Source organism: Ambystoma mexicanum, chromosome 7q, assembly GCF_040938575.1.
Source record: "Ambystoma mexicanum isolate Mex_15411 chromosome 7q, UKY_AmexF1_1, whole genome shotgun sequence".
Taxonomy (NCBI): Eukaryota; Metazoa; Chordata; class Amphibia; order Caudata; family Ambystomatidae; genus Ambystoma; species Ambystoma mexicanum.
Window position 1 is genome coordinate 672974854 of NC_090941.1, and position 19936 is coordinate 672994789.

The 19936-nt window shown below is 44.0% G+C and overlaps 1 protein-coding gene across 4 annotated transcripts in view; it reads right to left on the reverse strand.

Moving 5' to 3' along the window:
* Window positions 1–19936, reverse strand: part of WASF3 (WASP family member 3) — a 730276-nt gene that overhangs the window by 435175 nt on the left and 275165 nt on the right. For all 4 annotated transcript variants that reach the window (XM_069639295.1, XM_069639297.1, XM_069639294.1 and 1 more), the window contains one exon: window positions 14493–14627. In XM_069639295.1, the coding sequence (XP_069495396.1) occupies window positions 14493–14627 (135 nt within the window). The remainder of the gene's footprint in view (window positions 1–14492; window positions 14628–19936) is intronic.

Sequence of the window (19936 nt, forward strand, 5' to 3'; positions counted from 1 at the left end):
GCTCTCTCATAGAGAATGTGGCGCCTATGAAGGGGCAGATCGTTTAACCAGTACTGCTTTGTATGGAAAATCAGAAAACATAGTATGGCTAAGTCTTGGTCCTGCTACATCTAGAAAAAGAGTTCTGAAATCATAGGAGGACATGGAAACAATTGCCAGAAATGATCCCAACACCCAGGACATTTTAAAAAACCATTTACTGGACACATACTATCCAAACATGAGTACCACTTTGGAAACCATGCGTCTATAACACATAGCTCAAAACTTTGCATACAAAAATAATATAAAACCCGATGAAAGCAAAGGTAGATATAGAGTGACAGATTGTGAAGGCAGCTTAGTGAAATTTACCAAACGAAGCTTGATTAATCATGTCAAATTGTGATTAAAAACTCCTCAACAGAAAGAACTATATTACATGTCCCTGCTGCAACTTTTTAAACCATGGAGGGAAGAGATACTAGATAACTATGACTGCTATGAAGATGCTTTGAAATCAAATGAAAGCACTATCACTGATGTGAACTTTACCCAGTACAAAACAATGTTGCACAATGAACAGCAACACAAAGAAGAACTTGAGGCCCAACTAGATAAGGACACTTCCGACAGTAGTCAACCTTCTGTAACAGGAAGTCAAGAACCACTAGGACAGCCACTAATAGTAAATGAGGCAGAATTAGCTATGACAGAAGTGGAAAACACCATGTGTCAATATGAAGAAAATGTAGAACACTTAACTGTACTACAAGCAAAACTTAAAGATCAGCGCACCATTTTTGAAGAAGTAACAAAAGAAATTGCACATGGTGTACAACACGAAAATAAAGAATGTACCTAACAAAATTACAGACCTACACTGCTGTACGTCAGTGGTGAAGCTGGGTCAGGAAAAACATTCTTAATCAAAATCATCAGCAAGTTCCTTCAACAATTAACAAACAACAAACTGTCAGCTGTTGTAACTGCCCCCACATGTTTAGCTGCCTACAAGATAGGCGGTGTCACTTTACACTGATTACTACTCCATCCAGTAGAACACCAAAACAAATTAGACTATTACAAACTTTCTGCAGAAGCTGCAATGGCACTACGCAGAGTATTAAAACAAATGAAAATGCTACTAGTAGATGAAGTGAGCATGGTCTCTAACCTAATGTTGGCTTTGATTAACCTCAGATTGCAAGAAGTACTTAAAACAAACTACGAAGAACTCTTTGCAGGGAAACACATTATCGTTTTCGGAGATCTTCTACAATTGACACCAGTGAAAGGTGAACCTATTTTTAAAACCTTAGGACACAAACTGTGCCGTAAAACTGTTGGCAGCATAGGAAATGTGAACCTTTGGGAACATTTCCAATACAGAGAATTAACAGAAAACATGAGTCAATCTGCAGATCTCACTTATGCCAACATTTTAAAAAGTATTAGAGTTGGTGTACTATCTCAAGAAGCTCAAGCAATATTGAAAAACCGGCACATTCATGCACTTTATGGCGATAACGCATGAGTTACAGATGTAATGGAACAATTAGCGCACAAAAATGTCAATTGTGTGGCCTTAATGCCAACTCTTGCAAGCGGTTTCAAATTCAATGAAACATTGTTAAATAAAGAAATGCAACCAATAATGGAAATTTGCTCCACCGACAAACTAGACATACATGGTATGACACTACCCATGTGTGAGCAAGCCACAACAAGACTAAATACCTTAGAAAATTCAATCTCCAATACAGCTCGGTTGGAAAAAATATTAAAATTATCCTTAAATTGTCGAGTAATGCTTAAACGTAACCTTGACGTGGAGCAAGGGCTAGTTAATGGGGCACTGGGTACAGTTGTTGGCTTTCAAACATACCCACGTGACAACAACATTCAGTTTGTCAATATTCGCTTTGACAAACTTTCAGAAGTGAAAAGGGTAGGGCGCTTAACTGCTCGAATCCTTCTCTTCAAAGACATGTATTTACGTAGAGAACAATTTTCTCTAACTCTTGCATATGCAGTCACCATTCATAAATCCCAAGGTCTTACCCTAGACAAAGCATTGATAGATATAGGAAACAGTCTTTAAAGAAGGCATGAGGTACGTAGCACTATCACGCTTACGTACACTTGATGGTCTATTTCTAATCAACTTTGATGCAAGTAAACTGAACGCTGATATTCCTTGCATTTTAGAATACAATAGACTGCGTTCAATGTATACCCCCCATCTGAAATCATATCCTGTTCCAGAAAAAGGAAAACGTGGTAAAAGAAAACTAATTCAAACAGAAATGCAACAGAATCTGATGGCAAATCCTTCAAAGAAAACAAAAGAAGCTGAAACTTCATCAATTACCACAAGCAAAGAAGAACCTATTAGGGAAAGTAAATCAGGTACTTCTTCAAAGAAGGAACAGAAACTCCGAAAAAATCACTCCGAGACAGAACGAGCTGGTCCATTCAAATTTTCTAATGAAACTGGTGTAAGTTGCTATGCAAATGTAGCAATGAATATTCCATTTCAATTGCCACCAATTGTTAACAATATTTACTTACACAGTACAGACCAATTGTGTTGGCAAATGTTAGTCCTTCATGGAAACGCAACACACAATCCTGACAACACGTATAGTGTTCACGGAATAAGACAAGAATTGGACTACTGTGCTGGAATGGTGAGATTCACTATAAACTCACAAGAAGATCCACAAGAATTACTAATGTACTTACTACAAGTACTGGAAAACAAAAACATACCTGTGGAAACATACATGCAGTCTCTGTAACAATGTGACACAGGAACACATCCCAAATGAGCGATTTGTGTATGTATCCATACCTAATTGTGAATCCATTCCATGTCAGCAACTTCTACAGAATGCAAACCATGGCAGATTATGTACTATGTGCAATTCAGATAATCGCTCCACCTTACAAATACAAACACATAGTAACTACATAATACTTATGCTTATGCTTCTACGGTACAATGCAGATGGTACCAAAAACAACTGCAAGCTGACTGGATTCACACACGGTCAAGTGTCACTTGGTAAGAAACCCTTTACAACAATAGGTATAATCTACCACGGAGGAGCCACAACCAATGCAGGTCACTACACTGCATACATTAAAAAGAAATGTGGATGGTTCGAATGTGATGATAGTACCATTACTGTAAAACAGAGATTGCCAGCTAATCTTACAAATGCGTATTTAATTTTCTTAAAGCCAAAATTTAATAACTAATCTGTACATTAACAAAAAGTTCAAGTAAAAGACTATAAACAGTTAGAATATGCCAACAGGTATCTAGCTGCCCAAGAGTGTATAACAACCACACAGATAAATGAATACCACAGATCCGTAACAAAAAATGCAGTTAGAGTACGCCCACAGGTATCTATCTGTTTAAAAAATCTGCAACATGCCAACATACATAACATTAATCAGAAACAACAAGTAAACACTCAAAGGAAACAAAGAAATAGTTTGTTGCATAGCAAAGAATGTTTTTATTAATCCGACAATGATTTTTTTTTCCCCCAGACCCAAGGATTTGAAAAACAAGCACAGAAACTGAGCAAAATGCACTGTACACTGGTTTGTAAACTAAATATGAGGGTCAATAAAAAATAAGAGGGTCAATAAAAAGCTAAAATGTCTATTGTACAATGTAATAAGTCTTTATAAAATACAAACACTAACATGCTCTTTTCTTTTATCACACAAATTAAAAAAGGATATTTCCGCCAAGTACTAAAGTCATGTAAAAAATATATGGAATCTCAACAAAGTAAACAGTAAGTATAATTTCACACATGTCACACATATTCGAATCTATAAGTCTGATCTATGGCAGTAATATGGTGCAGTGGCTGTAGGCAGGGCCTAGAGTATTGCATGTATAACTTACCACCTAGACCCTGCGGCCAAGCAACCAAGACTGTAGGTCCTACCAACAACCATCGCAGCATATCAAAACCATGGTGGCTTATAGATTCACTGCTTATAACTTTGGTCTTGGGTGCATGGTCTGCGGCCATGCACCTAAAACTCTAGGTCCTACCCACAACCACTGCAGCATATCACACCCACTGTGGCTTAAAACTTCACTACATATACATTTGGTCAAGACTCTAGACCCTCCCCACAACCACCTGATCGCTATGCGATACTACGGGTGTATCTATTGCTTTGATATACTGCGGTGGTTGTGGCCAGGGCCTAGTCCCTTGGAAGTATGGCCTACGGCCATGCATCCAAGACTCTAGGCCCTGGCCACAACCACCACAGCATATTACAGCCATGGTGGCTTATAAATCATTAGCACACCCACAGAATGAAACATTTTAACTGTAGCATGTACTCAATTTGCACCCAGTACTCTAGGCCCTGCCCACACCTACCAGATACATAATCGATTGTATGGGTGTAATGTATGAATGTGATATGCTGCAGTGATTGTGGGCAGGGTCTACACCTTGGGTGTATAGCCTACGGCCTGCAGCCATGCACCCAAAACTATGTCCTGCCCACAACCACTGCACTGTATAAAACCCATGTTGCCTAATAAGTTCAGTGATTATAACTTTGGTATTGGGTGCATGGCCTTTCGCCATGCATCCAAGACTCTACCTCCTGCCCAGAACCACCTGATTGATGTGTGATACTACGGGTGTATCTATAGCTGTGATATGCTGCAGTGGTTGTGCCCAGAGGCTAGTGTCTTGGGTGTAAGGCCATAGATATTTGAATGTATGGGTGTGCAGTATATAAAAACCATAGTGGCTTATAACTCCAGTGCGTATAACTTTGTTCTTGGGTGCATGGTCTTCGGCCATGCACCCAGGACTCTATGTCCTGGCCACAACCACCACAGCATATCACACCCATTGTGGCTTGTAACTTCACTACGTATACATTTGGTCTGTAGGCCCTCCCCAGAACCACCTGATTTATGTTCGATACTACGGGTGTATCTATTGCTGTGATATGCAGCGGTGGATGTGGCCAGGGCCTAGCGTCTTGGGAGTATGGCCTACGGCCATGCACCCAAGACTCTAGGCCCTGGCCACAACCACCGCAGCATATTACACCCATGACGCCGTATAAATCAATACCACACCCATAGAAAAAAATAATGCAACTATGGCATGTACTCAATTTTAATGTTCGCTAACACCACGCGTGTCCTTAGAACAGTTTCAAATTGCCTGCGCACACCACGGACTGAAGTACTATCCTTATGATACCCCTCATTTTCAGTACTTAGAAACATCCCGGACAAGGCGGGCATATGGAATACATCATTAACACCTGCCGCCTAAATAAATACAGTATTTCACCCATCTCTTACTCTCTGAACCTCCCCACGCACTCTGACACACCAAAACAGTTTCCGAAACAGCATTTCGCCTCTGGTCGCTGCCGCGCTGTCGGCGGATCCAAGATGTCGGGCGCATCCAAACAATTCGACGCACATCACGCCTCACTCCAGCCAATCGGCGGAGACGTCGCGTGTCCGCAGTCATGACGCCAGCCCCTTAGCCAATCGGTATCTTGTCCGCGGAGCGAACAGGGAAGTGTGACCGCGGAGCGGACATAGATATCACTAATTTTTTAAGACCTACTTTTTGGTTGTTTTAAAGAAAACTACTGGACGGATTGTCACCAAATTTACAAAAGCACGCTTTCGGGACCAAGCCCCTGCTGCAAATTTGGTGAAAATCCGTCCAGCGGTTTGGCCTGTAGGCGTGCGCAAGGTTTTTCCCCCATTCAGTCTATGGGAAAAAAAGACGTTTTGGGACCCCCCTATAACTTTTCCCCCCCTGGACCAAACACCACCGGACTTTGCAAAGAAATTCAGAATGGGCCATATACGTTTTTTGCAAAGTTTGGTGAGGATTCGTCCACAGGGAGCGGAGTTATAAGCCGCCCAAAAAGTGCTCATATATATCTATATTTATACTATAACTTTCAGTGTGTAAGTGTTTACTTGGATTCCTGTATTTACTGATTTCATTGTACAGCTCTACAGCTCACATTACCGCCCTTAAGATAAGCCTGGATGCTCAGTCACAATACCAACTTGTGTAGTACAGGCCTATATTAAAAGGTGGGCTACCTAATACCAAGAGAAAAGTTTTTGAAGTCCCACACCAGTTGGAATGTATAGAATGTAGTATTCTTTTTTAAATTGTATTTGGTTAATTCAAACCTTTACAAAAGAGATACAATGCATTGATGTCAAAATCAACAAAGCAGACGGAGAAAAATCAACAGCAGATATTTCTCATCACAGATAAAAGAAATACCACCCCAAATAAAATATACAAGATGCATAAATTACACATAAAATTAGCAGTAAAATTGGTCCGGTGGTGCCACAAAAAAGAAGTACAAACATCCAGAACTCCCCAAAGGCTAAAAAAAAAAAAAAAACCAGGTAACAAGGTATGACAGGGGCCAAATCTACAGATAGATTTATTCTAACCTATAAATGCAAATATTTAATGAAGCCAGCTAGGGCCAGCCCATCCCGTATATTGTGATTATCAAGGCATTGTTTCCATATTAGATCTTCATCATAAAGATAGGGAGACATTGCAAATGGCTTTAGGAAATTCACTCGAAGGCCCTGTAAGGATGGGCATTCAAGGACCAGGTGCCTGAGAGTTTCCAATTTAGCCAAACGGAACCTACAGGATGCATTTTCCACAGTAATAAGAAATCTTCTGAGTTGAATTTCTCTAGTAAGGAGCAAGTTCCACCTTGCCCTCAAGAGAATACCTCTGTAGAACCGGTTAGGAAATTCTAGCAGAATCCTAGACAGAGTACCTCTTCTTCTATGCTCATGGGTGAGGTGACTTATCGATAGGTAAGAGTGGAATACATCAGTGTTCTGTGCCCGATCATGATCAAATAGAGCCCGCTTAATCCTCACCAGGTTCTTACCCAGAGTTTCCACTGTCATCCCAATCTCTTCCAAAATTCGGTCTGCCCGAGCTCCAAGAGACTTTAGTATGTACGATTTATCAAGATTTCAGCTCATAAAGGTGGTAGATAGATTTCGGTATCGGAAAGATAATTTTACATTATAAGACAGACAAGCAGAGCCCATTGGACCCAAGCCCCCAGCGACACAAGTCCTAGTTCAAAACGAATTGCTGAGATTGGTACCGCGTTCGGGACTCCCAAGATACGCCTCCAGATATTCCCCTCAATTCTATTCAGCACATTGCATAGATCATCAGATCTTAACTCTAGTCCATAGATCATTTTGGGCACTATTTTACCTTTATAGAACATCATTGAGGGTTTCAGGGAGAATCTACCAAACTTACGATCAATTCGGAGAACTTGGGCCTCCAGAAGTTTTGCCTTATGTACTAAGATCTCATTTGCAGTTTTGATGCCACTAGAGGTACCAACTCAAACAACCTCAGTGGCGTGGAACCACCGTACATACAGGACCTTTACTTGGGCCCTTCTTTTTTTTAATGCAAAAATCTTTGTTTTAGTTGGGTTAATAACTAGCCCGTTGTCATTGGCAAAAGTTTCAAACTTCTTCAACGATCTTTGCAGCCCAACCTTAGTGCAATCAAAAATCAGTATTTCATCTGGCCATATTAGGCAGACAATTTTCTCCTTGCAACCAGGCCCTAATTGGCCAAGGCGATAGTCACCTCTGAAAAGTACTGGTTGAATAGCCAAGGAGCTAGGACACAACCTTGTCTCACCCCCAGGAAAGATTGTATTCTTTCCGATATATCTCCTTTTTGATTTAATCAAACCTGAATACCACAGTTTTCATAAACCCCCCCCAACCCCCCCGATATAAGTCTTAGCAGCCCCTCCGGCAGACCCCACTTGGATAATATGGCCCATAGTCTGCCTCGATCGATGGAGTCAAATGCGGCAGTTAAATCAATCAATGCCATATACGTACAGCCCCTAGTTGGATCCAGGCGTCCTCCTGAATACACTTCAGTGCCAGCCCATTGATATTGGTAGTGTCCCTTTCTGAAACCAGTCTGGAATTGGTTTAGAGGATGGTGGATAGATGCCCACTTCTCCAAGTGTGAGAGCAGGAATGCTGAGAAGATTTTGCAATCGGCATCAATAAGTGAGATTGGGCGATAGTTGCTAGGATCAGTCCTGCTCCCACACTTGAAAATGGGGATCACATGTGCAGTATTCCATGAGCTAGGAGTATTCCCAGTGGAGAGGATATCTTTTAATTCAAGAAGCAAGAGGTTGGACCAGAGATTGCGATCATCCTTAAAGGTAGCATTTGTGAGGTCATTAGGGCTAGGTGCCCAAGAGTACTTCGATCTCGTTATTAGGACATGGATAGTGGCCCGATCTAGATGGGGGTCCCAGATGTCATTTTTCTTCACTGAGGGTTCGATCAGGGTATCGCTAGTCGGAAGCCAAATCTATCTTCATAATACTTCACCCAGACTTGTTCAGAGATGGAATTAAGCTGGGATACAGCATAATTAGGGTCTTGCCCGTTCACAAGATACCAGAAGGCGCTCACATCAGCTCTCATCAAAATGCACATCATCAGTTCTGCATCTTTTTGTAAGGTTACATGCTTACGGGATTTGCAAGAATTCCTATATGCCTGTCACACCTTTCTAATTAATTTGTTACAGGTTGCCTGCTGGGTGTTATTGGTCCTTATCCTACGTATTTCCCTCCTCATAGATCTTTTTTCTTAAACTGCTTCAGAGCTATAGACATGAGTATGTCTAGACACCGGTTTACATATACTCCCCTGACCAGCCCCAATGTCTGTCACTATTGCCTCAACAAGGTTTTGGAGCTCAATGCAATCAAAGCATCTAATCTTCCATTCATAGGAGGAGTGATCAAGTGCACTCCTTACCCTTGAATTCAAGTGGAATATGTCCCGATTTGACCATTTGACCACGGTCCCAGCCACATTACCAGTTACACGTGGCTGGGGCATAGAGACCCCTGTGGTTTGGAAGACCTCAAATGAGGCTATCAGAATCAAGTGGTCACTCCAAGCAGTATTCTTCACCTCGAGTGGCAGTGGTTCATGAGAAAGGAGTCAACAAAGATATAATCAATTGTGGAGCTGCTGCAGCCTCTGTGCCATGTATTCCAATCAAATGGGGAAATTTGGTTGGTAATAGTTCCTACAAGTGGATGGAGGCCACGACCCTCCAGCCCGACTCTCCACTTACTCCCCCCAATTATATCATCCCCGTTCCATAGGGGGCGCTGTTGGTCACAATCTGCACTAAGGTCACCAAGCACCATAAATTCTCCCATTCAGGTTTCTCTCACTCCAGATATCAATGGTGTCACCAATAGTACCCAGAAAATCATTTAAGGGTGCAATCCCCTTATGCCAATATTTGTTTATCAGGAAAAGCTTACCCCTGTCATTACCTGAGCAAAGTTCAATTCCCAGGGCCCCAAATGGAAGATTTTCAAGTTTGTCCCCAGTCAACCCCGGTAAATTGTCAATGGCAGTCAGCAATCCCCCAGACGGTCTACCCCCAGTACTTTGTTTCCCAGATTGCACAAATACAGTAAAGCCATCTAGGATAGTGGCAGAGGTAAGCCATGTCTCCTGTAGACATACACCGTTAACCAATCTTAGTTCTTTAACACATTCCTGATCAGAGAAGAGATGCGCGTTACTTCGGGAGTTCCAGGATTTAACCATAAATTGTTTATCCTCCCGCGCAACCATCGCACCAAGAGACTGATCATGGTACCAGTTTTTGCCACAAAGAGGACATTATCGTTGCCCAGTCCACACCTTTCATTTCTCCCATTACCATCTTACTTAATGGACCTGAATTGCCCAGGAAACCTAGATTACATTTTTCCAATTGTGGGCCGATGGCCCTCTTCTCCTCCTCCACCCTCTGAATATCAATACCCATCTCAGGGCCTCCCGCTGAGTCAGAATGAGTTCCCCCACCAGCGGAGATGCCAGATCGATAATACTAGTACCCATTTGGCTCTTCACTGGGAATGAAACTCTTTGGATATCCTTAGACACCACCAAACAAGTGGTGCAATTTCAGCGAAGATGGTCAGATTATTGGCACGATTCAGACAGATATTGATAGTTGGATCCAGATTGCTTCTAAACTGGATCCGATATAGCATGTTTTTGTTCCCTTCGGGAGAAGGCCCCTTAGATGAACGGCCCTTGTCCGAATTAGCCATATTTACCCTTTGGGGCAAAGGTACGTACTTGAGTGCGGGGGATACAGTCGTGATATATCCTTAACACCAGCCGAAATTCGGGGGTGTGTAGCAATGTCAGGGTTGTCAACCTCCGCCTCCAAGCACCTTGATTTACCGCCCCCCACATCCCATGCTCAATTTGAGAGCCTCAAACTCAGGAGCGCCCACCATACCAGATAAAGGTGGTAACCCCCCCATCCTCCTTACACGGGATGACAGTAGTTTGTCTGCCCATCCCAAGATTGAGCTGTAGCTCACCCGAGGTGGAGGCCCCCCTACAGAGTCCCCATACTGACTTAATTTGTTCAATAATTCCCCTAGAGGGGGACTGTTCCCTCCCCGCAGAGGTAGGAATTGAAGTGGGGGTTAATAAATTGGGCAGTACAGTCATAGTCTTGGGAGCAGAAGACTTAAAAGCCACCTTTATTGGATTGCAGGCACATGGGGCCTCAACAGATTCAGGGGCCTTAATAACCTCAGGGACCCCAAGTCTGCTGTCCTCCCCAGCAGCCATTCCACCTGGGCGGATTTACCATCTAAAGCCTTTTTGGTTCATAGAATCCACTTTTTTTGCTGCTGGGGGCGGGACCAGGGTTGGGGATTCCAGTTCTACCACGGGAGACAGGCCAGGTTGAAACAGAGAAGTATGAGCAGCTCTAACAGATAAGAGCTGATTTCTACGAAAGCTCAGTTTGCCTCTTACCTGTCTCCCCTTTGGGACATTCACTCTTTTGTTATATTGTCGCTTCAATTTAGGTATTTCATTAACCAAATCATCATTCTCACAAATTTCCCCACGGCTGGTTATAACATTGGTAAGATCCACCACCACAGGGGCTACTGGCGTGCTGAGTATCAGATTATGAACCGGGTCCACACCTGGGGCTGCATTAGTAGAAGGTCAATTGAAATAATATCATCCGAGATTTCAATAATTGCCAAATCGGAAGCACCAAATGAGGCCGGCACAGAGGACACTTGCTCAGCTCCCCGCGGTATTTGGGCATGGAGGCATGGGTTACCCATCTCCATGCCACCCATCCCCTCCAACCCTACTCCATCTTTCCCCAGCCAGACCTCTGTTCTCAGCTCCTCTAATTTAGACATAACCTCAGTCAGTAGTACATTAGTGGACTTCAATTCAGCCCACACATTGTCGTACAAGGTAGGCAAAGGAACTCAAAACCATATTTAAGGCCGATACTGTGGGGTGGGTCAAACAAATACATTCATCAACTTCACTCAGGGTATGGTGGAGCACCGAAGAAACTGTCGAACCCTCCTGTCCCCTGCTGGTGATATTTGGGCATTATCAAGTTGGTCAAAGTCAGGAGAGATTCCAGTGAGCATCTCCACCAGTGGAGTAGGTGAATCCAGTGTCCATAACGCGTTGGCCGGAGATGGGTTTCGGGCCCGGGGTGGAATTAGGTGTTTGGAACCGAAGAGGCCGCCTTTCTCTTTCGGAGCGATGGCATTGGGCTCGATGTACACCATGAGAAGAAACATTGGTAGTCATCATGCGTTGAATGGACTCATCCATTCGGAGGGAGGATACCATGGGAAGGAATATTTGAACATGGCCTGCCAGTTGATTAGCCCCTAATTCCTGGTCATTCGGACTGGGCGGTATCACATGAATGGATTCACTGGGGATAGTCAGATTAGATGTAAATATGGGCATACTTTCTTTAGTTGGTGCGTATGGGAATGACCGCCTCAGCCTTGCCTCCGTCTTACCCACTTGGTTAAGTCTGTGAGATGAGCAATAGCAGGTACATCCAACAGGCTTCGGGGGGCAACTATATCTGGGTCTCCCCCACTGCGTAGTCCAGATCGCATGAGGAGTTTCAGCAACTGCAGCTCAGGCAAAATGGGCAATTCCTAGGTCAAAGGGTAATGCACAAGACAAGCCCCCAGAGTCCACCAGGAGCACCCAAGCAGTGTCCACAGAGAAAACCAGTCTTGAAGACTGAGCTAGTATAGAAGCAGTGACCAGATGGTTGCTGGTTAAGTCTTAGAACATGGTTACAACGCAAATGATACGGAGCAGGCCGTTGTCCAGGAAGCACGGTTCAAAGGATAAAGTCCCGCAGTCACGCAGCTTCCGAGCCAGCAAACAAAGCAACTGCATTGGATATAGCCGTCAAATAACTCAGAGGAAAGAAATAAGCAGGTGCTGAAGAGCACATTTACAAAACCAGCAGTGAAGCCAGAGGCGGACCCCCCAAACCAGTGCTGCTCCACGGGACCCAGCCAATGGACAGATAGAAGTGGATAGGTGGGATTTTCCACAGAAGTGTGAGCCCAGCCTGGTAGGCTATGAAGACCGCTTACCCCTTCTGGTAGCAGAGTGCATCGTCACGTACAGTCAATCTAGGCGCCGGCCAGATCTGCACAACACAGGAGCTCACAAGGGTTCACTCCCCCCCGAGTTGTTGATATGCCATTGAGCGTCCAGGTAGGAGAAGGGAGTCCTGCATCCAGCAAAGCAGCAACAGTGACAGTCGTGCAAAAAAAAAAAAAACAGCGCCCTTGACTTACGCGGGCTTCACACCGCAAGGGCGTCAATGCCTTCCTGTTAGCTGCACTTCCTGGATGGGTGGGGCTGCCGCTTCTTCCTTCTTCCTGAAGGCAACAGTGCCTATTTTGGGTGAAGTTCAGCCCGTATATGCAGGTGAATCAGGCAAGTCGGGAGGCAGCAACAGTGAAACAGTGGTGCAAAAAAAACAAAAAAAACACAGCGCCCTTGACTTGTGCGGGCTACAATGTAGTAAACCTGATCTTACGTAGGAAGGCCAGCCCCTGTTTAGCTGGAAGACCCTTCAACTGCCAGTTTGTCAGCAGGTCAAACATGATATGGTAAAAAAACATGGGCTAACGTAATGCTTGGTCCTTAAGACAACTACAGCTCTGTCTTAGTCTACCTTTTAGTAACAAACACATTTGCTACAAGTTAGTGCAGATCTTCTATATGGGCAGGATACAGGTTATGTTTGGTGTTTATGCATGATATTTTTAATTTATCATACCCTTAGCTTAAATAGCTTACACTTAAACTATTATGAATTGAAACGTCGTTGAAATGATTGTACAACAATATACAATCTCATCTCTCAACTGGTTGATAAAGAAAGAAAAATGCTCCTACACTCTTTTTAGAAATAGTAAATTCTGCTGAAAGAAACCTCCCCAAAGTGCCTCCCTGAGGAATTCTCACTAACATTTACACCGTTATCTGCTTTAACTGAAGCGGACAAGATATTCTATGAGGTCTTCACTATTTTTGCCACCTCTGTGACTTGCCTGGGCCTTAACCCCTTTACTTATGTACTGGTCCATACTCCCGACTCTCCTTCCCATCCCTTATGGGGTCATATTTCTGCAACGTGTTATTAGACTTCCAACTAGAGAATTAAATGGAAAGCAAGGTAATTCCCCCACTTGCAGCCCCATTCCATCTAATAGCCATAATGCACAATCCAATGTAAGGTAGCTCCATGTCAAAGACTTCACCATAGATCAAATGAGAATTGGTGTTTTGGCCTTTGATTTGAGGCAGTGGTGTCATGGAACTAGGGAGGAGCAGTAGGGGAGTGTGGGCAGGCATGGCATTCCATTTCAAATGAACCTCTTTTGACCTTGGGTTGGCATGTAAAAGCATCAAGTGGCAAGAAAGGGGCTAAAAATAAAGTGCAAAATATGAAGCACATCAAATGAGAGGAAGGAAGGATTGTGCGAGTGGGGCCACTGCAGGTACACTGATGGTACGGGCTGTGGGGGGGTCTCACCTGTTAATGCTGGACCAATTAAAACACATTTGTAAAATAAAGTGGGAAAGTTAAGTTAAAAGCTGGCAATGTACATACAATCTCACTGAAATGAACAGCGGACTGGGGGAGCTCAATACTTTTGCATGATAGGGGCTGGTGCAATACATTCCTTAGACATGCGATTTTTGAACTTCTTTATTTCGAGGTCTTTATTAAGCTACCCTTTACTTTGCTGCTTAAAATGGAGACAAAGGTCTGACATCGTTCCTACGGATTGCAGATGGTAAGAGCCTGAATATGCAAAGTGAAAAGAATGCATATTTTCACATCATTATCGTTGGGTTTCTCAAACAGACCTTTGTTGTAAATCGTTGGATACAGATGCAAGGCCAGCTGAAAACGTGTAAACAAGCAATGACTTGAGTAATTAATTACTGTGGTTTGATAAACCGTTGAGTGCACCCATACAATTACTGTACATACCCTCTTCCACAGTTGAATCCAGCTGTGTAACCTTGACAGCAAGGCGATCAATTCTATCCTGAAGAGAGTTGGCTCGGATGTAGAAATGGTTTGCCTCATTAAACAACTCACCAAATATGTCTTCAGCATGTTTGCCTGATGAGCAGAACAAAAAACATGTTAGATGGACTATTCATTAAAATGCGCACACTATTTTCACATTTGTACTGGTTAAAAAATAGTCAAACGTTGCGGCATCGAAAATGTTTTTTGCAAGTTCTGCTTAAGTATAGGAAACTAGAATATGACCTAAAATAACCCTATAACATAGTAATGTTACATTGGTTCTTTTATACGCACATACATTTGTATGTACAGAATCAAAATGGCAATTTCCACAGGCAAAAAAAGGAATTATCGCCTCACCGGGTTTAATTATATATTTTTAAACAGTTCTGTTTAGTGTACAACAGATAAAACAAATAATTTAAAAAGAAATGTAGCTAACCCATTAACAATGAATGTAGAGATAATGACTAGTTCACATCATTTATAAACATCAATCAGAGAATGAAAATATGACACATCTAACTGTTCTTAAATCGACAAACACAGAGGTCACTGTTCTTAGAATTTTTGTTAATGCCAGAGTGCTGCTGCCTGGGAAAGGGTAAGTGAACTTTTAGGTTTTGCATTTTACAATAGAATGTGCCCCATTACGAGATTTGCGGTAATGGAAAAACGATGCCAGTAAGGGAATACCGGCACCGCATTTCGCTCCGGCCTATTACGAGTGGTCATCGCCACCGCTGCGACCGTGCTCCCCCGTACCGGCATGCGCGCGGGTACGCGGCCCTTCAGGCCGGCAATACCGGGATGCTGCTAACGGGAGGACATCACAAGTCATGTGGGCAGGCAACTACCGGCATCGCGAAGGTGGTAATAAGGGATACCGGGATGCCAGTATCACCGGCATTGCAGATCACCCGCTAACAGCAATGTGCAGTGTTCCCAACTGCCACAGATGCACACAATCAGCACAGGTGGAGGCAATGGAGTCTGGTACAGCACAAAAGGAGCACACCCACACACCACACCCCTTCCCACACCAAAATTATCCCACTTGCAGTTGCGATATTGCGGCTGGAGGACATGCTTGCGTTGCTACACCATGATCAACAACTACAACAGACACTACAGAGGAGACGCAGGAGGAGAATGAGGGTGAGACAGGCCCAGCAAGTCCCACCAGTGCAGCCAGTGGCACCATGCAGGCAGCCTCCAATCCCTCGCATCAGAGCCAGTCCATTCAACCTAACCCCTGAGCAGATCCACACCCTGTACCGCATGGACCGGGGCACCATCCCCACCATTGTGGACATGATACACGATATTGTCAGCCTGATTGAAATTCGCACTGCCATCCCCCCTCTACTGAAGGTAGTGTGTGCTCCACTTCCTGGTCACAGGCACCTACCAGCACACACTGGGCCAGATGCATGGCATTTCACAACCTTTATTTTCACGCATGCTGAACCAAGTGCTGGATGCCCTCATGAAGCACACACGCGACTACATATCCCTACCCAGGGTTGGACTGGGCCCATCGGCCAATCGGCCCGTGGCCGATACAAAATCACTTGGGAAGGAGGCGAGGGCCAGTTTCTGAAGCAGTCCTGGGCCTGTTTGTTACATTGGTTTTCTAAGGCCTGCTATTTTCATTTTCTTTTGTAACGCTTGCCTAAGAAACAATTACAATGATAGATGAGCAACGTTATCGTGATGACAAGGGATTTACTGTCTGGAGAGGTACAATTAGTGGAGTCTGAGTAGAAAACACCATTAAAAAGACAGGCATTTCCTTTGTGTACGCTCGGCATAAAAGAAATGTTGGCCTTGAATCCATGAAACCTTAAAACAATGTTTTCTGAGTGCTGACATATGCCCCTCCTCTGCTGCCTGGTTGGGAGGTTTGCAGACTCTTCTGTTTTTCCCATAACTGTGCTTCTGTTAAATAACGCGCCTTCTTCTGCATTGCTCGGCAGAGACACCATGGCGCCAGCCGCCAGGTGAACCTAGACACACAAGTGTTACTTTTTAACAAAACGCTCCCAGTGCATTGTAATATAGGTCCCGGGCCGTCCGCATTTGCAACTTGCAAATTGCTTCAGTTCCTCGGCCAGGGGGGTGGACTGTCACTGGGTGGGTCGATCATGAGCCTGGGTGTGCACTGTGCTCACACGCTGCAAGGCTCAGCTAAAAAGGAGACTAATGAGGAAGTGACAACTGTGTTCTTTCAGCTTTTCCTTGAAAATGTGCAGCACGAAGACTCCTATGTTTGTCTTTCTGCTATCCAAGGTAAGGGGGTTTTGAGAACCTTCATCCCACACTTGGTTCCATAGGGTATGGTGAGGCGCAGCTGCTTTTGAACCCCTACAATGTGGCACTCAGAGTAAATCTGGGCGACCCCAATCCCCCAAGAAACATGTTCTTAGCATTATGGCTGTGGTCCCCTGATGCCCCACTTGGCATTGTTCCTACGTAAGGCAGGGTGAGGCTTACTTTCTGAAAGAGTAATGGGACCCTGTGTTTTCATATCCCGTAGGGTACTTCTCTCAAACCCAAAAGAACCTGCCTCATAGAACCCTTAGCTCTTGGGAAGTAGGGATAGATACTGATTCAGCTCAGTATTTTGGCTCCGTATAAGCATTGCATGGGAAACGGCAGCACATCCAGAGCAGTTCTCTACGTCACCATTTCCTTGCTTTAAATTGGTTTCCTCCGTCAACAATTCATTTAAAAATAAGCATACCGAGGCAAGTCTCAGACGCAGCCAGTACCACACATACTGTACATACTTTCATGCCAGTAGCAGTCGAAAATGGGCAGACATCTTAAATGATGTGGTGTGTTTCATTACGTGTAATTTCTGGTAGATTCTTTCAGTGCACTCAAAAGTCAGCCCACTCTTCCGAAATGGTGATAAATCACGTAAGGATCAAACAAGGGCAAAAAAAGGTGCAAATCGATGTCGCACTTTGTTCAGCCTGCTGCTTTAGTAAAAAGTAAGCAAGCACACAGGTCTTGTATCAATCCACATGGAATAAAGATTGTTCGGTCACGGCAAACATTAAAACATGAAACCATTTAAACACATATCAAAAACGTCTTTTGATGTCATGTTTGCTAGGCAAGTTAAGCGCTGCAAGTCTCCCATTCACTTGACATCTCCTTGCTGCACACATAATTTGTATCTTCAGACGGAGAGAAAAGAGTGAGATAGAGAAAAAAAGAGAAGAAAAGATCGAAAGAAATGATTATTAAAATAGATATGTCTGCAGAGGACTGGTGGAGGGGTTTTCTGAGGGGGGGTGGTAACGAAGAGCAGGCGCTGAAGTGCATTGGCAAGGATGGGTAGTGAAATAGGAGAGAACAGCAAGTACATCTATTCCCCCTGTTCCCCTCTCCTTGGCTCTGATGTGGCCATTTACACGACACTGAGACAGACAGACAGACGGACAGACAGACAGACAGACAGACAGACAGACAGACAGACAGACAGACAGACAGACAGACAGACACACACACACACACTTCACGACTAGCACCTACCATCTGGGAGGATAGCTAAAGTGCAGCACGATCGCCTTGGGAACATGATGATGCTGTGTTAAATTCGTTCAATACCCTGACATTGTGGGTTTTGTGGGATATCAGTTACCATGCGCTCTGAAACTGTATGCCCAGTGATGTCAGTGCCATGCAAAACACCAGAATTATTATTCACATGTGCCACATCTATTACACTCAATCTGACTTTGCCCACGATTATACTCCTGCAGGTCAAGTTGCCACCTCTGGATACCATTTAACATGAAGCCACTTTACCACCCTGAGATTTTATCCTGCAACTTCTTCACACATGTTTTTATGTATGCTCATACGTTTACCAGGCAACGGGGTACAGTTCAATCTGAACTGCTGTGCATAACTGTTTTTGCAATGACAGCCTTCCTCTCCTCTTGCTACGCAGTAACAATCCCATCCCCTCTCGCAGGACCCAAAGCACCAAGAGGCTATGCAAATATCAGAACGTGCAAGATATAATACCGGATAACATGGCCTATAACATATCTGATGATACAACCTTGTCAAGGTGGCAGCACTGTGTAACCAAACCTCTATTCTGCGTAAGGATTATACAGTTTTCACACATTGTCATGCTTTTCGAACAAATTACTATGTTCTTACATACCAGATTAAAATGAGCAATCCTCGTGGAGTGATTAAAGACTGACTGCCCCATGTTTGGTTTTGGCTATTAGGTAGCGCTTAAGCGTGAACTATAAACCGAATGTATTGCACTAAAGTACAGATTGGAGTAATATACAGCTTGTGTGTGCTTGGTTATTTGCCTATCTATTTGCTGCCCACGGCCATGCTAATCCCTATGGTAATTTCCACCCATTACCAGCCCCTCGCCACACAAAATACATCCTACTGGGATCTCTTCAAAATAGTTCTGTCAGACAGCAACATCTAACTTTGACCTGCCAGTGTTATTTCTAAGCAGTCTGCTGAGAGTTGATGGCATAGTTGTAGCTGTAAATGAGCTCATGGTATAAAAACAATGTTCAACCAGGTGTGCCTTCAGCCACTTGGTTTCTATCTGTCCTTGCACTAAAGTCCTGATAAGTCCCCAAAAAAAGATGGGATCTGTAGGGGACGGCCAAACAAGTTTCTCCACCCGTGGGTTCACAGCCCTTGTCTGTGAAGGTGTCAGTAAAGAAGGGGCAATGCACCTTTTAATGGAGTTTAGCAAACGGATAGCCTGACTGGCAGGTGGCTTCTCCTTCAAAAAATCATCCACGAAGTCAGAGTCCTGCACCGCTTCTTGCGCGGCTATTTGAAAATGTTTGGCTGCTTTTTTCAGAATGGCATTAAATGCCATCTGGTCATCTATGGGAGATACCTGGCGCGGAGGTGGGGAGGCGGGATGATCCATGCATATTGTGTCAGGTTCTGGGGTATTGGTAGGTGACAACTAAGGTGGGTTATGCACTGGTGGATCATCTCCCCAATCAGGGGCCTGGTCAGTGTGATCCTCAAAGGGATCATCTTCTTGTAAAAAGGGGTCCTGGGGAATATCATCCTGATCTGTCAGGTCAAAGACCTCCTCATGAGGAGGGCAGGAGTTCCTCAAATTTTGAAACTGAAAGGTAAAGCTCCTCCTCACTAGACCTCTTGGGTGTGGTACATTTTTCTGAGAAGTTCACAAACTTTGCAAGCCTATACATACACCCCTCAAACCTATCCCTTGTCCATAAAGAGATGCCAGAGGGGTGCAGAGGGGGGCCATCCTCCTGGGGGTGGGGGGTGGATCTACCTACTTAGAATGTCGAGATTTGTCTGAGAGAGTTTTACATAAGGGCCGGTGGCTCTCAGCATAGTCTTCCTGACGTGTG